General features: G+C 37.8%; 3 protein-coding genes across 4 annotated transcripts; 1 reads left to right on the top strand and 2 right to left on the bottom strand.

Annotated features, from left to right (window-relative positions):
* Positions 1-1,699: 1,699 nt before the first annotated feature.
* Positions 1,700-3,735, bottom strand: LOC147323202 (ferritin, middle subunit). Of its 2 annotated transcripts, none has more exons than XM_086303485.1 (5): positions 3,582-3,735; positions 2,940-3,043; positions 2,675-2,821; positions 2,417-2,542; positions 1,700-2,271 (listed from the first exon to the last, which is right to left on the bottom strand). In XM_086303485.1, exons 2-5 carry the CDS (start codon positions 3,039-3,041, stop codon positions 2,122-2,124), a joined length of 525 nt encoding a protein of 174 aa, XP_086159611.1. In that variant the 5' UTR covers positions 3,042-3,043; positions 3,582-3,735; the 3' UTR covers positions 1,700-2,121. The 2 variants fall into 2 exon arrangements, with proteins under 2 accessions (XP_086159611.1, XP_086159612.1); XM_086303486.1 differs by lacking the exon at positions 3,582-3,735 and adding an exon at positions 3,186-3,417.
* Positions 3,736-6,057: 2,322 nt separating this feature from the next.
* Positions 6,058-21,048, top strand: LOC147323201 (receptor-type tyrosine-protein phosphatase H-like). The gene is made up of 26 exons (XM_086303439.1): positions 6,058-6,385; positions 7,239-7,356; positions 7,708-7,956; positions 8,066-8,311; positions 8,907-9,152; positions 9,305-9,550; positions 10,143-10,388; positions 10,541-10,786; positions 11,379-11,624; positions 11,777-12,022; positions 12,615-12,860; positions 13,453-13,698; positions 14,300-14,545; positions 15,675-15,932; positions 16,048-16,278; positions 16,904-17,161; positions 17,328-17,421; positions 17,499-17,552; positions 17,759-17,840; positions 17,990-18,080; positions 18,192-18,268; positions 18,447-18,581; positions 18,743-18,865; positions 19,057-19,217; positions 19,807-19,942; positions 20,548-21,048. Exons 1-26 carry the CDS (start codon positions 6,323-6,325, stop codon positions 20,704-20,706), a joined length of 4,749 nt encoding a protein of 1,582 aa, XP_086159565.1. The 5' UTR covers positions 6,058-6,322; the 3' UTR covers positions 20,707-21,048.
* On the bottom strand, positions 20,935-23,833 carry LOC147323200 (putative nuclease HARBI1). The gene is made up of 2 exons (XM_086303468.1): positions 22,901-23,833; positions 20,935-21,508 (listed from the first exon to the last, which is right to left on the bottom strand). Exons 1-2 carry the CDS (start codon positions 23,586-23,588, stop codon positions 21,078-21,080), a joined length of 1,119 nt encoding a protein of 372 aa, XP_086159594.1. The 5' UTR covers positions 23,589-23,833; the 3' UTR covers positions 20,935-21,077.
* Between the last annotated feature and the right edge of the window lie 183 nt (positions 23,834-24,016).

Below are 24,016 nucleotides of genomic sequence, written 5' to 3'. Positions count from 1 at the left end.
ACATGTTGAAGTATTCAAAGCTTTTCCTTGCGCCAGGGGAAAACTGTTTATTACACTGATGGCAGTGTTTATCCATTAGACTCAAGAGATTGTAGTACATCCAGCCCTTTACTAATCTCCTCAGCATAGCTGCCCTCGCAGTCGATCGTCCAACTTGTACTGCGAGTGGATATTGTGCATGTATGTGTGGATATGTAGTTTCCCATCCTTTTAGCCTGCCATTTTACTGTACAAAACACATACGCATATTTATTAAACTGTAAACAGTAATCTGCAGGGATATTTATATATGCCTTTGTTTTGTTGGGGGGGGGGGGGGGGGCACAGATGAGCATGACATAATTGCCTTACATAGAGTTAGGGCGGGCACTTAAAAGAACTCTGCATTTCAGGATATTTTATTAATAAAAAATACATTTTATGCTGCAATACATTAAACCACACAAACACAAGTTACGAATGTTTTCACACTTGGTGAAAACCTGGGAAAATCTGTGCAAACCCTTGTGGTTTCTTAATCTGTCAAGTGTTCTACCTCAAACCACTAGAACCAAAATGACACTTGAACAGAGCAAGGCTACGTCCACACGTACACGGGTATTTTTGAAAAGAAAAATTTTCCATTTTAGTTTAAAAGAAATTCTATCCACATGTGGTTTTGAAAAAAATACCTCAGTCCACATGTAAACACCAAAAGACGCAGTCAAACACTGTGAAGAACATGCCAAATCCTAACAGTGTAGAAATGGCCAATCAGAAGTCTAGAAGCCTGGGAGGAAAAGAGTAAACAGGGTTTTATGCAAATCTTGAGTACTTCTTTTTGTTTTTCTGGAAAGGCAACTAATTTTGTGTTACTTTTCAAGTGCCTTCATCATTTCAAATGTTAATAACCAAAGACTGTATTTTAGCTGTTGTGTAGACTCACAACTTAGGAATGAACAAAATGCATACAGCATGCATAAATTTAATTAAAAAAATATTCAAACCCGAAGACAACGTTGGGATTTGTGTTTTGAGAGCGTCTGTTAAATGGAGAAGTTCACTCTAATGCCTCTGTCTTTTTAAATGGAGTGACAGTAATTGAGTATGCATATGTAACCATGTAAAAACTGCAGATAGTAAGAGCAACAGCATTTTGTCCATATCCGCCACTGTAGAAATTCATCTCATGTAAACAATAATGTGGCGCACAGCATGACATCAAGGTACACACCTTTGGCATTACGTGACTAAGTCTGTTTTCCTCGTCCACACCTAAACGCAAAAACAGAGTTTTTCGAAAATCTTTACCATGGCAGGAGTATTTAAAAATATCAGTATTCAGTGATCGAAAATGCAGTTTGTGTGGACTAAAGGCTCAAAAGCATAGAAAAAACTCAGTTTTCAAAAATACCTGTTGACGTGTGGACGTAGCCTAAGACCCATGCCTGTGTGGGATCCACTCTGACGTAAGTCACATGACTTATCTTTGCTGTCAGATAATTAACCAAGAAGCAGCTTGGAAATCGTTAACCAAACTCTCCAGCAGCCCAGCGTTAGCACCACCCAACTGGGAGTAAGCATGTGCCCACTGTTATCTCGTGCAGACGTGACCTAGATAATGTGCTCAGACATTGTGACGAGTCAGATAACTACCTGTCAGAGCAACTGAAAATAACAGTTACACACACAAACCTGACTTTTAAAGACAAACAAGAGATTTTTCAGCATAATGAGACTTTATTGAATGTTTGAAATGTCCATTTGTTTTTCCTTCTTCAAAAATTGTTCATTTATAAAAATGTTCTGTGGGTTGAAACATGACAATGGAATGTTTCACACATGATAAAAAACGGAATCCACATGAACAAGTTACTCATTGTAACAGCTTAGAAAAACGGTAGTGTTTAGCACCACATTTATGAGAACAATTTCCCCAACACATTTGAATTTCTTTTCTTTATAAGAAAAACTGAGGCATTTCGATTTAACTTGGTCTAGTGCAATTGGATAATACCTGTGGTTGACTGTAACAACTTTGTAAAGTTTTAATGGGAAAGGACGTACAGTGTGGATTATTGCCTTTGCCTATCTCTGTATATTTTGAAATGTGGACCTTTTTCACTGTTCTCCCAGGACCTTTTACAGAGTGTGCTTGTCAAAGAGGTATTCTCCCATAGCACCGGTCGTTTCAGATGCAGTGATGCGGGTGAGACTGCCAATGTAGTCGCCCAGCTTCTTGATGGTGTCATGGCTGTCGACGAGGAAGTGCTGCTCGAGGAAGTCACACAGCTACAAGAGAAGTTAGATGAGTAAGTGGTAAAATAATTCATACTATGACACTTGCAAATATTCTAGACCAAATATACTTCTTGTGTTAATAGCACAAGAATTATATTTAGATATTTAAAAAACTAAACAAAAATCCCAGACATACATGGGGATCAGTATGGCTGCCAGCTCTGCGGTGCACATCAAGGATACGTGTATTTAAGGTTTTCTGATATTCCAGGGAAAAGGTCATTGCATCCAGACCGCCCTTCCAGTCTTCTTTACTTGGTTTCTAGAACAAAATGTTGACACTTTATTGGAGGAAGAAGAAGAAAAAAAAAAAAAAAAAAAAGTAGTGTGTACCAACAAATACACCCATCTCAACAACATCTTTAAAAGGACACCCATAACATTTGGGACGTACAGAGATGTTCTGAAGCAAAATTCGTCCGCCTCTCATGTTCTGGTATTCCAGCAGCTTCTCAGCCTGTTCCCTCTCTTTGGCTGAACGCTCCAGGAAAAAACTGGAGAAGTTTGGCAAAGCAACATCATCCCTGTCGAAATACATACCCTAAAAAAGAGAAACAAAAGAAAAGAAAACAATGATATCTAGAAATATATAGTACAGATTATGAGACATACAGGCACTATACTGCTAGGTATTAGTGTTACAATGACAAGAATCATACCAGGGCAAGGTAGGCGTAGGATGCATTTAACTTCAGGTTGATCAGTTTGTTGACATCTCCTTCAGTTTCTGCATGAAAGTTTTGTTTCACCGCAGACTGCATGTCTACAACACAGAAAAAGAAAGCAACGAATGCAGCTAGTGTTGTGCTTAAAAGACAGAAAGAACAATAGAGACAAGTGCCAACAATGAGTGATTTCTCCTTCGTGTTAGAAGTAAGCCCAAAAGAAAGTTAAATATCGCCTACCGCCTCTTCCTCGGGTTCAAACTAGCAAAGACGTTCCGTGTGAAATGCGCTCGTTTTAGCGAAGCACGTATTTATCAGCCAGCAACACATTGCAACTGATATTTAAGAGCTCAGAGAAACACCTGCCCCACTGCCGCCGTGTGTCATCAAACGATTGGGTTCAGGTGGTTGTTACGTTAGTACATGTTATTAAGACTGTTGCTCGGTTAAACACCACTTTTTGTACCCACTTAAACAAGAAATACCTGCTGATGCTATCAGGGTGCAGTTTAGCTAACTTTAGCTACGTTTGCAGCAATTTAGTGCTTGTTAATATACCGTAAGATACGCCAGACTATGAATAAAGTTTTATAAATCTATTCCGGGTCAATGTCACCCTACCATTTTGTTACCTACCTTTTATTGTGACACCAACGTGACCGCAATGTCACTATCTTCCCAGCACAAAATTGTTTATTGTTTACGCCACAAGTAGCGTCCGGTTCTGCTTCTTCGTTGTCGTTGTATGGCAGAGATACACTGAAGTGCAGCGCCGCCCCTGTGGTCGGAATGATTCCTGCAGAGGCTTTAACCTGAGCACAATGGAAGAGAGAGAGGGAGCGAGAGAGAGAAAGCAGAAGTTATTATAATTTTTTTTATACAAATACTTCATGGCTTGAGGTTTTTTCTATACGTCTGTTCTACACTTCCTGTCTTTATTTTAAAAAAAATTTTCCCTTCTCTGTACACTTTACAACTTTACAACTTCTATTTTTATGTTTCCCCATTCTTTCATTGCTGCAAACCACTGTATTGAAACGGGACACGTCTCTTTTTGGATTATTTATATACAGTTGTGTTATTCCATGCACCTGGCATATTTTTCTGGCTTTCCTTTTATTACAGCTTTACTTTTGTTTTCACCAGATTATTTGTTTTCTTAATATACCCCTGCACAGTACACTGCAATTGATTCCCTGGCATCCAAACACACCAAACATGTAGTTAAGCTAATATGCTAAGTGTTTTCTTTGTCCCAGTTCCCCTTGTCTTGTGTCTCTCTGTTTCAGCTTGGGCCTGGGTGCTGATTCAACAATGGTTAAAGTACAGGTTGGAGTACTAATCTGGGTATCTCTCTCTAGTTAGATTTCCACCAAGAATAGTTGCATTAGAGGTGGTTCTCTCACGGACATCCAAGACTGCAGCAACAGATCAGTCACACATTCCAGCAGCTAGCAATTTTGTGTTGGACAACTTCAGTTAGTCACAGCGTGGTGGCACTGAGAAAAGTGTTGTACACACATTGTTTTTTGTGTTCTGAGAACAATGGCTTGAGAGTGCTTTAAACTGAACTGACGTCTAAACTGTACAAGTGAGTATATTTGTTTTCTGTAAATCAATTACCAATATAATCACCGGCTAAAACAATTAAAGATAGTAAACATATTTCACAACATTAAACATGCATTGCTCCCCCCCCCCCCCCCCCCCCACACACACACACACACAGTTAAGGCTAGAGTTCTGATAAATGCGTTTGTGGTTTTAGGAGCCATAATATATGCTATTTATTACTTTACCATGGCAACTATCTCTTCCAGTTACTGGAACAAGGGATGTGGTTTGAAAATATTTCCCGATTCTCTTTTAGGATGTGATTTGAACAAGGAAGATGAGCAAAGTTCTAGTACTTTCTGTGAAGCTGTTCCAGTGCAGCTTTGATCCCTACACTGAGGGAGATTAGAGCTTTTCACTGATGTGTTTGATGGTAGTCTTCACCATCATCATGAAAACTTTATCCTCCTGCAGTGAAACAAAGGCCAGCATATAAGTGTTCACACAGAGAGGTAAAAAGTTGCATCTATTGTATGCGGCTATAGGGCTGAAAGATTTGAGAAGTAGATTCAGTGAGGCTTGTCACGATAGCATATGCAGGTGACACATTTATTGCCATTCAAACTATTGTAACAGAAGAGGCTGCTCTAATTGTGGTATAAGAGCTCTGCCACCACTTATATTAAAGGAAAGCTGCAGAATGTGGTTTGCAAAAGCGTCATGAAACTCAAGCACCATGCTAAACAGAAGTGCATTTGTTTTTAAGACTTTCACAAGTCTTAATAACATGCAAATGATTGTGCTGAAAGCTCCCTACATAATAAAATACTGTTATTTAACTATGAATAGTCAATGCATGCACTTGTTTAAAAAGAGCTATCTTTATCCTCAGTATAACACGGAAGCTCAAAAATTGAAATGACTCCATATTAACAGATGAGGAAAACTATTATCATTTATGAATCCTAACTTCCCCATCATGTTTCCACAGTGGACAACAATTTTCTTTGAAATATCAGCACTTTTATTGAGCGCTACTCAAAATATGACACCATAAAGACTGTTGTGACTTTGTGCGCAGTTAACAGTATGAGGGTAAGTTTCTGTTCGCAGTTCCTTATTGAGATCAACCACAAGGAAGCTATAAATATCACAACTTTCTGAGACAGTGCTAAGACACAAGAAGGAGATCCACTCTGCTGTGAAAGCAATCAGCGGAGGAACCTAAACAGTGATTTTACTTAAAACCTTAAAAAAACTGGAAATTCTTAAAATAAAACAACACAAATATTATTTATTCAAAGTAGCAGTTCACAACTTTACCTGTGATCATAAACAAAAACGTCTCATCTTTTATTTGCCCATAATAAAGGCACACAAGCGGCCACAAGCATGAACAGATAAATAGCAGCTGATATGCAGCAATTACCTCCAATAAACATGTAAGAGAGGCAAATGCTCTTGATTGACGTACCTTTGACAAGCAGCACAGCATGACCGTTAATAAGGAAGTAACAGGCGGGGCAAAGGTCTCTGTAGTTGTACAAGGCCAGAAAGGAGAAGCAGTTATTTACTTAGTCACTTGCCAATATGAAAAGGGACCAGAGGTTACGAGAGGAGGATGTAGCTAAGAATTAAAAGTCAACAACTTTGAATTAAAGTTATCATAGTGCAGGTCAGAGACATTCTTTGCCAAGCTTAAGTGTGGTTTTTGTCAACATACCAGCAGAGGTGCTGAAAATAGCAGCTACAAGGTTATCCGGGGAAAACAAAGGAATTGAACAAGTTCAAAGTATGTGTGCCAGTTAGGAGTCCTGAAGACGATGAAGCTTTTATCCCTTATCTCAGACCACTTGTTGCTCTGTGTCTTCCTGAGTCTACTCTGGGTAAGTTTTTTTTTACCTTTCACTTTGATGGTGATCAGATAGCGAAGCTCAGTGTAGGTTACCCTCGACAAAAGGAAGCAGTGCAGTCAAAACCACAGTGAAGCCTAAATGCATGACATGCTTCATTATGTATTTGAAACACTATAGTTATGTTTTGTGAAATACTGGTTTGTACAGAAATACAAGAACAACAAAATCTTGTTAAACGGCATGAAAATTCTGGACTTTTCCAGATTTTGAAACATGAATTTATTCCTTCTTTGCGACACCGATCTGTTTCCTCTGAGAACAAAAAGAGGATGAAAGAAGAAAATTCAACAATATCTTAAACACTTACACGATACAGACTTAATGATTTAATCAAATCAGATGTGGAATTTTAAAGAGTGTGTCCGAGGAGAAATGTGTTAGATATTTCATAGGCCAGTAAATGTAAGTAACTGTAGCTATAATATACAATATAATAATACATATGATTTGCATTTTTAGTAAAAGCAAACACTTAATTAATAGATTTTTTGCCAGCTCTGTGATTTTTATGTTATAGATGTTGCTAGTTGTAGAAGCTGACACATAAAATGGTAAAATAATTTGACACTGACTTATTTATTTCCTGCACATCATTTTTTTTTTTTTTTAGTGAAAGTTTTTGTTCTTATAAAGCAGAAAGCTCAGAGGATATCTCGAAGTATTACTGTTCACATAATGTTTGTGATATAATGTAGATGTGAAATTAAAAGCAGCAAACATTGCTCTGTGACTCTGCCACAGACTCGTGTTAACTGGGTATTCAATGGTGATTTTTTTTCACAGATTTTAGATTCTGTATTTTTCACTCTTTTTCTGCTTTTAGGGCACAACTGACTCCACTAGAACAATCACATCAACAGTGACGACGACAGTGACAGCAGGACAGAAAAGTACAGCAAAAACAGAAACAAGCACAAGACTAAGAACCAATCTGCTGACAGGTACAACACAAAAAACCTCTCCACTAACTCAAACAACACAAACATTTACTCCACTGGCTCAAACAAATCCCACTCCACAGACTTCAACAGAACAAACAACATCTACAACAGCAAAAGCCCGTAAGAATGAAACACTATACTAGACTTTTGTTGGTTATCAGTAAAACTGAAGTGAATGTCATTCTGGGTTTTTATTGTGGTAAAAGGTGAACACCACTCTCAAATCATCACAGCTCCTGACAATGTAACAAAAAAGGAGTGAAAGCAGTATAGTCAGTGCTTCAGTTCTTGTTCTTTTTTAAACTTTTTTTGAACTACAACCACTGTGTGTCTTTTCTTTTTCCGCTCCAGATAATGTTGACAGAGTGGATGTGACCACACAAAATGAGAACAATATAACTCTGACCTGGAACAAGGTTAACAACATCTCAACATACATACTGGAATATGGTAATATAAGAGAAGATATTAATAAACCTGAAGAAGGACCCATAGTACATGTGGTCACTTCTCTGACTGCTGGGACAAACTACATATTCACTCTCTTCACCACGTCTGAGGGACTCAATAGCAGTGGATACAGATTCAGTGCTGTGACAGGTTAGTGAGCACTGAACAAAACATTCAGTCTAATTAAAACCTACACAAAATGCAAGATGTTGTTGGGAACATTGTTTTAGTTTCTTTTGTGTGTGTTTTTCTATTCTAGCTCCTCGTAATGCTGAAGAATTCAAGGCCGTTGGTCAAAATGAGACCAGCATAAATCTGCAATGGAAAACAGTCTCCAACAGTGACAGTTATCTACTTGTGTTTAATGAAAGAGAGATCAGCATTAGTAATTCTGAAAAAGAATACAGAGTGTTAAATTTGACCAGTGGAACCAGATACAATTTCACTCTCTTCACTGTGTTTGGAAATGTCAGAAGCAGTGGAGTAAACTGCATCGCAGTCACTGGTAAGATATATTTTCTCTAACATAGACAGATAAACCAGGATGGACCGGCTCATTAGTACTTGAAACTTTAGCTGATGGAGAGTTGTTGTTTTTTTTGTGTGTGTTTTTTTTTTAAATCAAAGCCACTTTCCTCTGTTATCTTTAGCTCCACAAAGTGTTAATAATGTGACTGTGGTGCATCAAAATGAGATGAGTATACCACTGGAGTGGAACAAGGTTAAAAACATCCCAGAATACATCCTACAGAATAATAACATAAACATTTGTCAAATTTTCCAATTTGAATATGTCAAATACTAACCCGACCTATAATCCTAGACTGCTTACTGCTAACCTGGTGGAGGTTAACAGATTAAAAACATCTAAAACAGTCATAGTCCTTTAAAATGTTCCACAGTTGATGCTCCTCTACAACATGAACAAGGGCAGAGCTCTATAATGATGTTTAAGGTTTCTCAGAAACAGAAGAGTGTAGCTCACCTAATATTTTTCAAAAGGACTGATAAAAATACTGAAACTGAAGCCTCGCTCCATGTTTCTGTTTCTGACAGAAAATGTTGTTACAGTTTCTTGTTTGTGCGTTTTTCTATTCTAGCTCCTCGTAATGCTGACGAATTTAAGAAAAATGGACAAAATGAGACCAGCATAACTCTGGAGTGGAAAACAGTCCCTAACATCGACAATTATATTCTTGCGTTTAATGGGAGCAAGATCAATATTAATAATTCTGAAAAAGAATACAGAGTGTTAAATTTGACCAGTGGAACCAGATACAATTTCACTCTCTTCACTGTGTTTGATAATGTCAGAAGCAGTGGAGTAAACTGCATCGCAGTTACTGGTGAGATGTAATTTCTCTAACATAGACAGATAAACCAGGATGGACCGGCTCATTAGTACTTGAAACTTTAGCTGATGGAGAGTTGTTGTTTTTTTTTGTGTCTTTTTTTTGTTTGTTTGTTTATCAAAACCGCTTTCCTCTGTTATCTTTAGCTCCACAAAGTGTTAATAATGTGACTGTGGTGCATCAAAATGAGACCAGCATAACTCTGGGATGGAAAACAGTCCCCAACATCGACAAATACATTCTTGCGTTTAATGGGAGCAAGATCAATATTAATAATTCTGAAAACGAATACAGAGTGTCAGACTTGACCAGTGGAACCAGATACAATTTCACTCTCTTCACTGTGTTTGGAAATGTCAGAAGCAGTGGAGTAAACTGCATCGCAGTCACTGGTAAGATATATTTTCTCTAACATAGACAGATAAACCAGGATGGACCAGCTCATTAGTACTTGAAACTTTAGCTGATGGAGAGTTGTTGTTTTTTTTTGTGTGTTTTTTTTTAATCAAAGCCACTTTCCTCTGTTATCTTTAGCTCCACAAAGTGTTAATAATGTGACTGTGGTGCATCAAAATGAGATGAGTATACCACTGGAGTGGAACAAGGTTAAAAACATCCCAGAATACATCCTACAGAATAATAACATAAACATTTGTCAAATTTTCCAACTTGAATATGTCAAATACTAACCCGACCTATAATCCTAGACTGCTTACTGCTAACCTGGTGGAGGTTAACAGATTAAAAACATCTAAAACAGTCATAGTCCTTTAAAATGTTCCACAGTTGATGCTCCTCTACAACATGAACAAGAGCAGAGCTCTATAATGATGTTTAAGGTTTCTCAGAAACAGAAGAGTGTAGCTCACCTAATATTTTTCAAAAGGACTGATAAAAATACTGAAACTGAAGCCTCGCTCCATGTTTCTGTGTCTGACAGAAAATGTTGTTACAGTTTCTTGTTTGTGCGTTTTTCTATTCTAGCTCCTCGTAATGCTGACGACTTTAAGAAAAATGGACAAGATGAGACCAGCATAACTCTGGAGTGGAAAACAGTCCCTAACATCGACAATTATATTCTTGCGTTTAATGGGAGCAAGATCAATATTAGTAATTCTGAAAAAGAATACAGAGTGTTAAATTTGACCAGTGGAACCAGATACAATTTCACTCTCTTCACTGTGTTTGATAATGTCAGAAGCAGTGGAGTAAACTGCATCGCAGTTACTGGTGAGATGTAATTTCTCTAACATAGACAGATAAACCAGGATGGACCGGCTCATTAGTACTTGAAACTTTAGCTGATGGAGAGTTGTTGTTTTTTTTTGTGTGTTTTTTTTGTTTGTTTGTTTATCAAAACCGCTTTCCTCTGTTATCTTTAGCTCCACAAAGTGTTAATAATGTGACTGTGGTGCATCAAAATGAGACCAGCATAACTCTGGGATGGAAAACAGTCCCCAACATCAACAATTATATTCTTGTGTTTAATGAAAGAGAGATCAATATTAGTAATTCTGAAAACGAATACAGAGTGTTAAATTTGACCAGTGGAACCAGATACACTTTCACTCTCTTCACTGTGTTTGGAAATGTCAGAAGCAGTGGAGTAAACTGCATCGCAGTCACTGGTAAGATATATTTTCTCTAACATAGACAGATAAACCAGGATGGACCAGCTCATTAGTACTTGAAACTTTAGCTGATGGAGAGTTGTTGTTTTTTTTTGTGTGTTTTTTTTTAATCAAAACCGCTTTCCTCTGTTATCTTTAGCTCCACAAAGTGTTAATAATGTGACTGTGGTGCATCAAAATGAGATGAGTATACCACTGGAGTGGAACAAGGTTAAAAACATCCCAGAATACATCCTACAGAATAATAACATAAACATTTGTCAAATTTTCCAACTTGAATATGTCAAATACTAACCCGACCTATAATCCTAGACTGCTTACTGCTAACCTGTTGGAGGTTAACAGATTAAAAACAGCTAAAACAGTCATAGTCCTTTAAAATGTTCCACAGTTGATGCTCCTCTACAACATGAACAAGGGCAGAGCTCTATAATGATGTTTAAGGTTTCTCAGAAACAGAAGAGTGTAGCTCACCTAATATTTTTCAAAAGGACTGATAAAAATACTGAAACTGAAGCCTCGCTCCATGTTTCTGTGTCTGACAGAAAATGTTGTTACAGTTTCTTGTTTGTGCGTTTTTCTATTCTAGCTCCTCGTAATGCTGACGACTTTAAGAAAAATGGACAAAATGAGACCAGCATAACTCTGGAGTGGAAAACAGTCCCTAACATCGACAATTATATTCTTGCGTTTAATGGGAGCAAGATCAATATTAGTAATTCTGAAAAAGAATACAGAGTGTTAAATTTGACCAGTGGAACCAGATACACTTTCACTCTCTTCACTGTGTTTGATAATGTCAGAAGCAGTGGAGTAAACTGCATCGCAGTTACTGGTGAGATGTAATTTCTCTAACATAGATAGATAAACCAGGATGGACCGGCTCATTAGTACTTGAAACTTTAGCTGATGGAGAGTTGTTGTTTTTTTTTGTGTGTTTTTTTTGTTTGTTTGTTTATCAAAACCGCTTTCCTCTGTTATCTTTAGCTCCACAAAGTGTTAATAATGTGACTGTGGTGCATCAAAATGAGACCAGCATAACTCTGGGATGGAAAACAGTCCCCAACATCGACAAATACATTCTTGCGTTTAATGGGAGCAAGATCAATATTAATAATTCTGAAAACGAATACAGAGTGTCAGACTTGACCAGTGGAACCAGATACAATTTCACTCTCTTCACTGTGTTTGGAAATGTCAGAAGCAGTGGAGTAAACTGCATCGCAGTCACTGGTAAGATATATTTTCTCTAACATAGACAGATAAACCAGGATGGACCGGCTCATTAGTACTTGAAACTTTAGCTGATGGAGAGTTGTTGTTTTTTTTTGTGTGTTTTTTTTTAATCAAAGCCACTTTCCTCTGTTATCTTTAGCTCCACAAAGTGTTAATAATGTGACTGTGGTGCATCAAAATGAGATGAGTATACCACTGGAGTGGAACAAGGTTAAAAACATCCCAGAATACATCCTACAGAATAATAACATAAACATTTGTCAAATTTTCCAATTTGAATATGTCAAATACTAACCCGACCTATAATCCTAGACTGCTTACTGCTAACCTGTTGGAGGTTAACAGATTAAAAACAGCTAAAACAGTCATAGTCCTTTAAAATGTTCCACAGTTGATGCTCCTCTACAACATGAACAAGGGCAGAGCTCTATAATGATGTTTAAGGTTTCTCAGAAACAGAAGAGTGTAGCTCACCTAATATTTTTCAAAAGGACTGATAAAAATACTGAAACTGAAGCCTCGCTCCATGTTTCTGTTTCTGACAGAAAATGTTGTTACAGTTTCTTGTTTGTGCGTTTTTCTATTCTAGCTCCTCGTAATGCTGACGACTTTAAGAAAAATGGACAAGATGAGACCAGCATAACTCTGGAGTGGAAAACAGTCCCCAACATCGACAAATACATTCTTGCGTTTAATGGGAGCAAGATCAATATTAATAATTCTGAAAACGAATACAGAGTGTCAGACTTGACCAGTGGAACCAGATACAATTTCACTCTCTTCACTGTGTTTGGAAATGTCAGAAGCAGTGGAGTAAACTGCATCGCAGTCACTGGTAAGATATATTTTCTCTAACATAGACAGATAAACCAGGATGGACCGGCTCATTAGTACTTGAAACTTTAGCTGATGGAGAGTTGTTGTTTTTTTTTGTGTGTTTTTTTTTAATCAAAGCCACTTTCCTCTGTTATCTTTAGCTCCACAAAGTGTTAATAATGTGACTGTGGTGCATCAAAATGAGATGAGTATACCACTGGAGTGGAACAAGGTTAAAAACATCCCAGAATACATCCTACAGAATAATAACATAAACATTTGTCAAATTTTCCAATTTGAATATGTCAAATACTAACCCGACCTATAATCCTAGACTGCTTACTGCTAACCTGGTGGAGGTTAACAGATTAAAAACATCTAAAACAGTCATAGTCCTTTAAAATGTTCCACAGTTGATGCTCCTCTACAACATGAACAAGAGCAGAGCTCTATAATGATGTTTAAGGTTTCTCAGAAACAGAAGAGTGTAGCTCACCTAATATTTTTCAAAAGGACTGATAAAAATACTGAAACTGAAGCCTCGCTCCATGTTTCTGTGTCTGACAGAAAATGTTGTTACAGTTTCTTGTTTGTGCGTTTTTCTATTCTAGCTCCTCGTAATGCTGACGACTTTAAGAAAAATGGACAAGATGAGACCAGCATAACTCTGGAGTGGAAAACAGTCCCCAACATCGACAAATACATTCTTGCGTTTAATGGGAGCAAGACCAATATTAATAATTCTGAAAACGAATACAGAGTGTCAGACTTGACCAGTGGAACCAGATACAATTTCACTCTCTTCACTGTGTTTGGAAATGTCAGAAGCAGTGGAGTAAACTGCATCGCAGTCACTGGTAAGATATATTTTCTCTAACATAGACAGATAAACCAGGATGGACCGGCTCATTAGTACTTGAAACTTTAGCTGATGGAGAGTTGTTGTTTATTTGTGTGTTTTTTTTTGTTTGTTTGTTTATCAAAACCGCTTTCCTCTGTTATCTTTAGCTCCACAAAGTGTTAATAATGTGACTGTGGTGCATCAAAATGAGATGAGTATACCACTGGAGTGGAACAAGGTTAAAAACATCCCAGAATACATCCTACAGAATAATAACATAAACATTTGTCAAATTTTCCAACTTGAATATGTCAAATACTAACCCTACCTATAATCCTAGACTGCTTACTGCTAACCTGTTGGAGGTTAACAGATTAAAAACATCTAAAACAGTCATAGTCCTTTAAAATGTTCCACAGTTGATGCTCCTCTACAACATGAACAAGGGCAGAGCTCTATAATGATGTTTAAGGTTTCTCAGAAACAGAAGAGTGTAGCTCACCTAATATTTTTCAAAAGGACTGATAAAAATACTGAAACTGAAGCCTCGCTCCATGTTTCTGTTTCTGACAGAAAATGTTGTTACAGTTTCTTGTTTGTGCGTTTTTCTATTCTAGCTCCTCGTAATGCTGACGACTTTAAGAAAAATGGACAAAATGAGACCAGCATAACTCTGGAGTGGAAAACAGTCCCCAACATCGACAAATACATTCTTGCATTTAATGAAAGAGAGATCAACATTAGTAATTCTGAAAAAGAATACAGAGTGTCAGATTTGACCAGTGGAACCAGATACAATTTCACTCTCTTCACTGTGTTTGGAAATGTCAGAAGCAGTGGAGTAAACTGCACCGCAGTCACTGGTAAGATATATTTTCTCTAACATAGATAGATAAACCAGGATGGACCGGCTCATTAGTACTTGAAACTTTAGCTGATGGAGAGTTGTTGTTTTTTTTTGTGTGTGTTTTTTTGTTTGTTTGTTTATCAAAACCGCTTTACTCTGTTATCTTTAGCTCCACAAAGTGTTAATAATGTGACTGTGGTGCATCAAAATGAGACCAGCATAACTCTGGGATGGAAAACAGTCCCCAACATCAACAATTATATTCTTGCGTTTAATGAAAGTGAGATCAACATTAGTAATTCTGAAAACGAATACAGAGTGTTAAATTTGACCAGTGGAACCAGATACAATTTCACTCTCTTCACTGTGTTTGATAATGTCAGAAGCAGTGGAGTAAACTGCATCGCAGTGAGATGTAATTTCTCTATATTTTCTCATTTTTTTGGGGAACATGCTTATATACTAGCTTCTCGTAACATAAACATTTGTTAAATTTTCCTATTTTTTGTCTGATGTACATTTATAACATTAGACAGGGGACATTAGAATTTGAAATTTAATTTTTATACTTTCTAAAGGCTTAGGAAACATAAATGGTTACTTAAGGATGAAACATTGTGAATCAGACTTTGTAAAATTGTCTTTATTTCATCTTTAGCTCCTGATATAATATATTTAAATGGACAATATAAGTCCAAGTCGATATTCTATATTTTCCTTCTGGCCTGCAGTGCCATTTATTCATCCTGGCTCCACCCACCAACCATATCTCTGTGAAGAAGGAAGTGTGCATCTAACCCTGATGATAGGCTTGTGCTTGTGATAGAGCAACAAATATGGATAATGTGCTCTTAGCGAGCAGCATGCTTAATTATTATATTTTATACAATAATTATCTAATTATTATATTATTAGTACACACTATTTATTTATTTAATTTTGACTGATCTGATCACCTGATTGGAAACATACATTGATGCTGAGCCATTTAGCTCACACACCTATTCAGGCTTAAGTATGTAAAAGCTTGTGTTAACTGAACTAGCTCTATGCTCCTGTATGTTACACAGTCACATGTAGCTATTTCATTTTAAAAGAAAAAGATGAACAAATTCCACTTCTGAGTTTTGTTTGTGTTTTTTCAGTTCCACCAGTGGTGCCTTGGATCAGTGTGACTGAACGATTTGCTAACAGCATAACTCTAGAGTGGGAGAACATGAATAAAGCCTGGCAATACGAGCTTCAAATCAATGGTGGTGTGTCAGATAGTGTGTCAAACGTCTCCTCAGATACAATCAGAAAAGTAGTGACATCTCTTCAGCCTGGATCACAGTATGATTTCAGCTTAACCACAGTGTTCGCTGGACTCAGGAGCACTCCTTATACGAATTTCACAGTAACAGGTAAAAAAAATTATCTCTGTTAGACTTTTATAACTTTTTCTTGTCTCTTTTCAATGAGTTGTGTAAAAAAGAAGAAGCAGGTTCATGCATATAACTGTTTTCTCCTCTATTTCAGCCATAGACTGTGCCAGTGCAGACTGGAAAGTTACCAACTCATCAATCAAAGCAAAGATTGAAGGCTTGTTCTCGACCGGAAGCGCCTATAATGGATCTAACGTTCATGTCAGTGATGGACGTGAAAATGTGTCGTTTACTGGACTTTACCCTGGTGCCACCTACAATATCTCTCTTTTCTATGAAAAGTCTTCCAGAGTTTTCCTGCAGTGTGAACACAAATTAACAATTCGTGAGTACAACAGAAACCATTTGAAGGACTAGCATATTTTTAATCTGTAAATTAGTTTTTAAGATCTTAAAGTATTCACTCATATTGGTTACAGAAAGGTTATCTGTGAATTTATTTAATTTAATTTTTAATTTTTAGTTTTCACCCTTGCATTCAATTTTTAATCTTAAAAAAGTTTATTGCAGAAAAATAATTTTGTTAACATACCTACATACCACAGGTTAACACAGTTACATAATATGATTCAGTATTAATATATGAGCTTTAACTAACTATCATTTTATTACTAACTGAAGAATTCATTCTGATGAATTAGCTCAAGAAATTAAAAAGGTTAAAACAGAAAATGAGTAATTCTTTCAATATCTAATGTGTCAATGTTGGGGTCTTTATTTTCTAGTTTTTATATGAAAATCCCAAAAATTATAATAAACTTTTTAAACTGTAGGGTACTGCTTTGAATTAAAAGTAAAGCAAATAATCTTTCTATTTGAGAACAAATTTTAAAATGATGCACTTTTCATAGACTCTGTTTTATAGTATAAAAAGTTTAATTATACTTACTATAAGTCATATATTTTCTGCTTTAGTTTTGACTGTAAAACCTTTTTCTTGTTTTACTCAGTTCCTCCTAATCTAAATGCTCACTGTGAGTACTGGGCAGCTGGATACTCTTTTGTTATTAAATGGACAGTTCCAGAGGGCGAGTGGACCAATGCGGAGGTGAATGTGACTGGAAAGACTCACACAGTAGCTAGTCCTGAAACTGAGATCATAATCGATGGATTCCAACCTGCCAAAAAATATAAGGTGTCTGTAACTTCACTGTCTGGGGTGAGGAGTTCTGAACCGCATGTGTTTTACTGCCAAACTGATCCAAGGGGTGAGTAAAAGTAACTACATTACCATGTTACTGCTTGTAATCATAACAACATACAGTATTTTCAACTTTGACTTGATTACAAATCGTTTCATTTCACTCAAGTGTAAAATAAAGCTCTAAACTTTTTAACTTTGTTGCATTTTAACTATGCTTTTGCTCCCTTTAGGAGTTATTGCAGGGTCCGTATTTGGTGTGCTTCTTTTTGGTCTCCTGGTTGCTCTGGTTGTCTTAATTTTCCTCAAAAGACCAGATATTATTAGGTGGGTCTCAATTCACTGACAAGAATAAAGTAAATTAAATCAAGACATTTATCATATTTAATGTTTTGATCCTGCAGCAGAAAGAAGTCTTCATTCATTGGTGGATCCAAAGTACCAAACACACAGAGCAAGTAAGTGTTTTTTTACAATGACAATTACCCACAATGAAGAAAAAACATTAATTAAGGCAAAATTAATGAATACGTTTGAGAGACGATCATTAATGGCAAGTACTATTGTATAATCTGTATTATTTCATTAGGTCAAAACAAAGCTAAGATTAATTCTACTTTTTTTTATGTTTTATTTATTTATGTATTTATTTATTTCTTTTTAGATCTATTCCCTCTGCAAAGTTTCCGGACCACTTCCATCAGCTGAGTTTGGACGAGAACAGAGGCTTCAGCGAGGAATATGAGGTGCATAAAAAGATCAAGATTTTTTTTCCTCTTCTGCTTCTGTGTGTTCCTGTTTTTGTGTCTTTACTGTTTTATTTCTTACCATTTTATTCGTTTTACGATGGCCAGTATCTCAGTTTCATGCTTTGTTATCTGCTACGTTCATGCAGTGCCTCGCTCCTGTTGGAACAGACCAGACACGAAAGACTGCTATTCTACCTGAAAACAAAGCGAAGAATCGTTTCAATAACGTCTTGCCATGTGAGTCTCTCCTCTGACTGTTGAACCGTGCTGTTGTGAGCTCAGTCTAGCAGTCTATGTCAGGACTACTGGAGGTGCACTGGAGTTAAATCACCTGTTTTCTCATATTAGATGACTGGTGTCGTGTGAAGCTAACTACATCAGATCCTGATGGAATTTCAGACTATATCAATGCCAATTACATGCCGGTAAGTGTTACATTAAGATAAAGTTCAGTGAAGATCTCTTTATAACTACACCATACAGAAAGCATATAAACAAGCACCTTTGTGCGATTTCATGAGCTTTCTTTTTTCATTTCTATAACGAGCAGAAGATATACAAGCTAAATTAGTCTACATATTAACTTTGTCCACTGCTTTTCAGGGCTACAGCAGTAACAGAGAGTACATTGCCACTCAGGGCCCTCTGCCCGCTACTGTTAATGATTTCTGGAGAATGATTTGGGAACAAAGAGTTAAGAGGATCGTTATGGTAACCAACTGCATTGAAGGAGGGCGGGTAAGTCTTCAGGAAAATCTTAAAATGTTTTATTGATAGTCTTTCATGGAAGTTGTTGTCAGGAGGAAACATACTGGTCACTTCACAAAGAACAGATCAAGATCTATGATTAAAATACATTTTGTATGTGTATTTTTTTTGCTTTTTGCTCATTTTTCTAGACCAAGTGTGAACAATACTGGCCTGCAGACAGCAAGTCATGCCTTTATGGAGAGCTGTTGGTCACCATGAGATCTGAGCAACAGGAGACCAACTGGACGCTGAGAGAATTCAACCTGAAAGATGTATAAAAACTTACTTATATCTTCTGAGTGTGTGTGTAGATGGTACTAAGTAAGGCTAGAAAACATGAATAGAAAACATTGAAGGCTTTAGCTGTTAATGTTGCTTTTAAAAGAATAATGGTTGATTGATAATTGCTGTGTATCAAGACATATACATAAAGTAACTGTATATGGATATTTTCTCTTCACAGAGAAAAACCTCAGAAGAACGGACAGTTAAACATTTCCACTTTACTGCCTGGCCTGATCATGGAGTCCCAGAGTGCACAGAGGTCCTGATCCAGTTCAGAGGACTGATGAGACAGCACATAGAGAGAGAAGGGGGCAAAGCACCAACTGTGGTTCACTGCAGGTATGAAATAAGTGTTTCCTTTTACATGGGTGCAGGGTTGCTTTTATACAATATCCACCCAGCTAGTGTGTCTGTTGTGACAGAACAGTTTGTTCAGGTTTTGTGTTTTCTAATCTGTTTTTCTTTCTGTTGTTATGTCTTGTTTTCAGCTCACTTTAGTTTCATTTTGCATTAACTAGTTTCACTTTGGTTTTTACTGTTTGGAAATGTTCCGTTTTATTGAAGCTTTAATTAGTTTCTGTGGGTTTTTTATGATTAGAACATTGAGGGTATTTGTCAGGGGTATATTTTTAAAAGTTTTGAACAGATATTACACTAAAAATTGCAAACACATGCATCAAAGCCTCACTGTGATGACAACTTTGACCAAAGACATTTCCTCAATAGGGAGGAACAGTATTGCACATTATAGTTTTTCACTTTTTTCAAAAGTCCAATTCTGCATTTTAACAGTTTTCACATCTACTTGTAGGTTCTAGTTTAGTTTTTGTTAACTACAATAACTTTGGCACAGACACAGTGACGAGAGCTTTCTATGTGACCTTAAAAACCTTTTGTTATATTATTATTACGCTTGTGTCTCTCTTAGTGCTGGAGTTGGGAGAACTGGCACTATCATTTCCCTGGATGTGCTGCTTCAGCAGCTGGAGAAAGAACAAGCAGTCGGCATCAATGCCTTCGTACACAAGATGAGACTGAGCCGACCGTACATGGTGCAGACGGAGGTAACTGTGTTAAACTGCTTCTGATTGAGCCACTACTTCCTTAATTAGCTAACCGTGTATTTCTTTATAGTCACAGCTGGTGAAACAACAAACAGACAGCACTTTATTCATCATAAGATATGCAGTTGTTTTTTGTTTGTTTGCTTTTTAAATTTGGGTCATCATTTTTGATCATTTCATCTTAAAATATGAGTTTGAAAAGGAATTTTTTCTATTGTTCAACTTTTCAGAACAAGGCAGACTTTGTAGGTATTACCAACAGATGCCTGCTTAAAATATATTTAATGCCCAGTTTGTTAATTGCACTTGTTAAGTAGTAATTTAGACAGCAAAACACTTGATTGAAATGTTATTATAGTCCTGTTCGTGACATTAGAGCCAGCATTTCTCTCTAAGGGTCTATGTCTACATCTTTTTAAGTAAGTGAGCTGAAAATTTGTTTTCATAAAACAAAGCTTTATTGGATCTTTTTGTTTGAGGAAAAAAAAAGAAATGCTTTATTGTGAAACTGTTTAGCAATGTTGCCTGCAAGAAACTATCATAATCTCCCCTGGCAGAAGTTCTGCATTTCAAATGACCAACAACTTCTGGTATTTCCTTTTCAGTCTCAGTACGTTTTTCTGCACCAGTGCATCATGGACAGTCTGCAACCAAAAGACACGAATGAAGAGAACATTTATGAGAACACATACGAGAACGCAGATATGATATACGTCAATGCCACTGCCCTCCAAGAGCTCCGTCGGCAAAACGCAAATGCGTAGTGTCAACCCTGCACTCAATCTTTTATGCACTTAATGAAAAACTATTTGTCTATAAGCAATATGTTGGTTTTAAACGTAATAATACAAACTATTACATCTTAACTATTTCTGTAAATGCATTGCACACTTCAGATCTTATTCAGTTTGCATCTCTTCTAAATATGTAATATTATTATTTTTGTTGTCAGTTTTTATGTGAGAAAATAGCACTCTGATGACTTGAAAATGTTTAAAAAATGAATTTATTAAAATAAGTACAAAACAAAGGAATAATTGCAAGAAATATAATATTTCACATTCACAGAAATATAAAAGCTGAGTTTTGGTGTCAGTGTGTCATTGATCCTCTTTCATAGACCAGAAACAACCCTTTATGCATCTTCTTCTGTGACGTTGCTACCTGAGGGGTCCTGACTGCTGGACACAGCAGAGAATTTACTATCAATAACTTCCTGTCTGGCTTTGAGGGCCTCCTGTTTGATCTCTACTGGCCCTGACTGCTGCTTGCCAGGATATAGCGGCTCAGCTTTACCAGCGTCAGGTGGGGGAGGGACAGAGAACTTTTTAGCGATGTTGTGCAGCACACTGCATGCTTTGATAATGTTAGACTGTTTGTTAAGTGAGCCTTCTTGTGCAAAACCAAGTTGCATCAGACACTTGAAACGCCTTTTCATGGAATCCAGTGTCGTCTGCATGACATCGAGGATCTTTGCGTGGGCCTCGTTGAAGCGGATCTCGTTGTTGTTCGCGGGCAGTGATACAGGAGTCAAGACGTGCTTGCTTAAGTAGTAGCCTTTCCCACCTTCAAATGAAACAAAAGAAAATGCAGTGAATATCAGAGCAGGAGAGCATCTCTGAACAATGTGGACCACACAGGTGCCACTCTATTGAGAGCCATTCTCGGAATACTTTGATCCCTGATTACAAACTGAGAATCTTCTAAATGCCAGAGCCCAGATCTAAATATTGATGCTGACTATGTTCTCCCTTTATGACCACAGTGTACCCATCTTCTAGTGACTCCTTTAGACAAGATAGTCGCCATGTCACAAAGCTCAATTCATGTAAAACTGGTTTCTTGAGCATGAAAATGAGCTCCCTGTATTGAAATGGCCTCCACAACTCAAAGTGAGAATCACAGTGGGGAAGAAAGAACTTTGAACGTGAGATGTTAATGCTAGATATGCTGGTCTAAGTATTTCACAACTGTCTGCTGGGATTTCCTCACACAAGCGCTGGAGTTTACATATAATGGTAGGAAAAAGAAAATATCCAGTGAGCAGCAGTTCCCTGGCAGCAAACAGCTTATAATGTTAGAGGTCAGAGAAAAATGGCCAGACTGCTTTGATCTGCTAGGAAGGCAAAAGTAACCACGATTGAGGTATGCAGAAGGTCATCTGTGAAAACACCTGAAGCCAATGGGCTACTACAGCAGAAGACCACAATGGGTGCGACAGTCGTCAGCTAAAAACAGGAAACTGAGGCCACAGTTTGCACTGGCTCATCGAAACTGGACGACAGAAGAATGGGATGTGGTGATCAGGGAGATTCCCGTTATGGATGTGCAGCTGACAAATCTGCAGCAATCTGATATGAATCAAGAAACCTTGACCAAAATCTCTGACGAAATTTTCCAGCACCCTGTTGAATCTAGGTCATGAATAATAACGTAATAATGCATTAATAACATGCCCAGTAAGTTTATGTGTAAGAAGTTAAAACACTATTTTATTTGTGTTTTATGTAAATAGAATGAAATATTCCAGCGAAATCAACTGTTTGCCAAGAAGTTAATACTTTTGCCAACTGTCAATTTAGCCTTTTTCAGGGAATAGAAACACTAAAGAGCAGGTTTGTTCTTTCTGGGAATAACTGCCTTGCATTCATTGCCTTAACTTATATCTGTATCTTTGCATCCCTCATACACCTTTACTTAATCAAGGGATCTTTACACCTTTCTGGAAGGGTTATTGCTGGGTGACCCAAGTAGGGGAGGTGCAGAATTTCGGGTAGTTTAGATGATGGGGTGGGGTCTTCCTGGGCGTCTTCTTGTTGCTAGGCAACCAGTCATCGTCAGACGCAAACAGATGATAGTTTTGTAGGTTTTTATGCTTGACTTGATACCTCACTGTGCTTTCACTCCAGTTTACATTTCTAAATAAACATTTGCACAAGAGGTCATCACTGCTCTTACCAATCAACCAGAACGGGCTGAGCAGGTCCTCTTGCATTTCCCTTCCTTTAAAGGAGGAGTCCCACATCTCTTGCTCAAACGTGCCACCAACACAGCACTTTTCAACACTCAGTATGTTGCCGTCGCAGTCGCATATGATCTGGCTTACAACCGATGTGTAACCAAGGGCATTGATAAAAGACCTGAAAGCGTCCTTTTCATATGGAGATGCTCTGATCTTGAAGTGCGCAGGAGCCAAGACGCCCAGCACGTTTGGGATTTCGCAGAATTTCTCTATCTTTAAGGCGACATTAGTTCTGGCGTCCAGGGTTAGCGGGAAAGAGATGAATACATCGGACATCCCTGCTATGACTCCCGAGATTGTACCGACCACAGTCGTGGGGCAGTCCGTCTGCCTCAGTCCGGCTTTCTGCAGCACGGCAGTGGTGGAGACCCCATGTGCGTAATAATTGAGCGCCACCATGACCATCTCGTCCACGAGCAGCTGAGATTTCTTGGGGGCGGCGTCCTTCATGCGGATGCGGACGGCGTCTGCGATGAACAGGATGCAGGGTCTGCTCAGGTGGAACAACTGAAAAAGAGCTTCATCGTCGAAAGTGTCAAAACAGCTCGAAGCTCCGCATTCTGCCTCGTTTTGTGCCAGGAGCTCCTCCTGGACCGCAAGCCACACAGGCACGGCGAAAGCCATTAGTCTTTACTCCGAAGTATTTAAACAAGCAAAGATCCCCCACGGAGTGCCCGAAATCGTTCCCAAACAACGTCTTCTTCCCCTTTGGCTTGGCAGACTGGACGCTGGGCGGCGTGCTGCTGCCCTCTGCTGTTCACTTGTGTCCCTGTGTCGACAGCGCTCTCTGTGTTGTTACATATTGCAGGATTATGCGGACACTCGCCCAATTTCGTAATCTTGTTCCGGTTATGCACGTTGATTAAAGCGCAACAACAAATCTCCTGGTTGCCTGGTGTTTGTTTAACGTTTAGGCTAAAGCGATCCGTTATCGCCACCTAGTGGACAGCAATAAAAAATATTTGAAAAAGACTGCAGCTCATAATGTGTAAACAAGTTGTGTTAACATACAGTTAAACAGGTGTACCTAATAAAGTGGCTGGTGACCAAAA

This window comes from Aulonocara sp. 'chitande type north' Nkhata Bay, linkage group LG8 (assembly GCF_057382095.1).
Source record: "Aulonocara sp. 'chitande type north' Nkhata Bay isolate Kocher_YH1m ecotype deep benthic linkage group LG8, A_spYH_male_GT1.1, whole genome shotgun sequence".
NCBI lineage: Eukaryota > Metazoa > Chordata > Actinopteri > Cichliformes > Cichlidae > Aulonocara > Aulonocara sp. 'chitande type north' Nkhata Bay.
The sequence above is the reverse complement of the archived record's forward strand: the minus strand, read 5'-3'. Positions and strand labels throughout refer to the sequence as shown.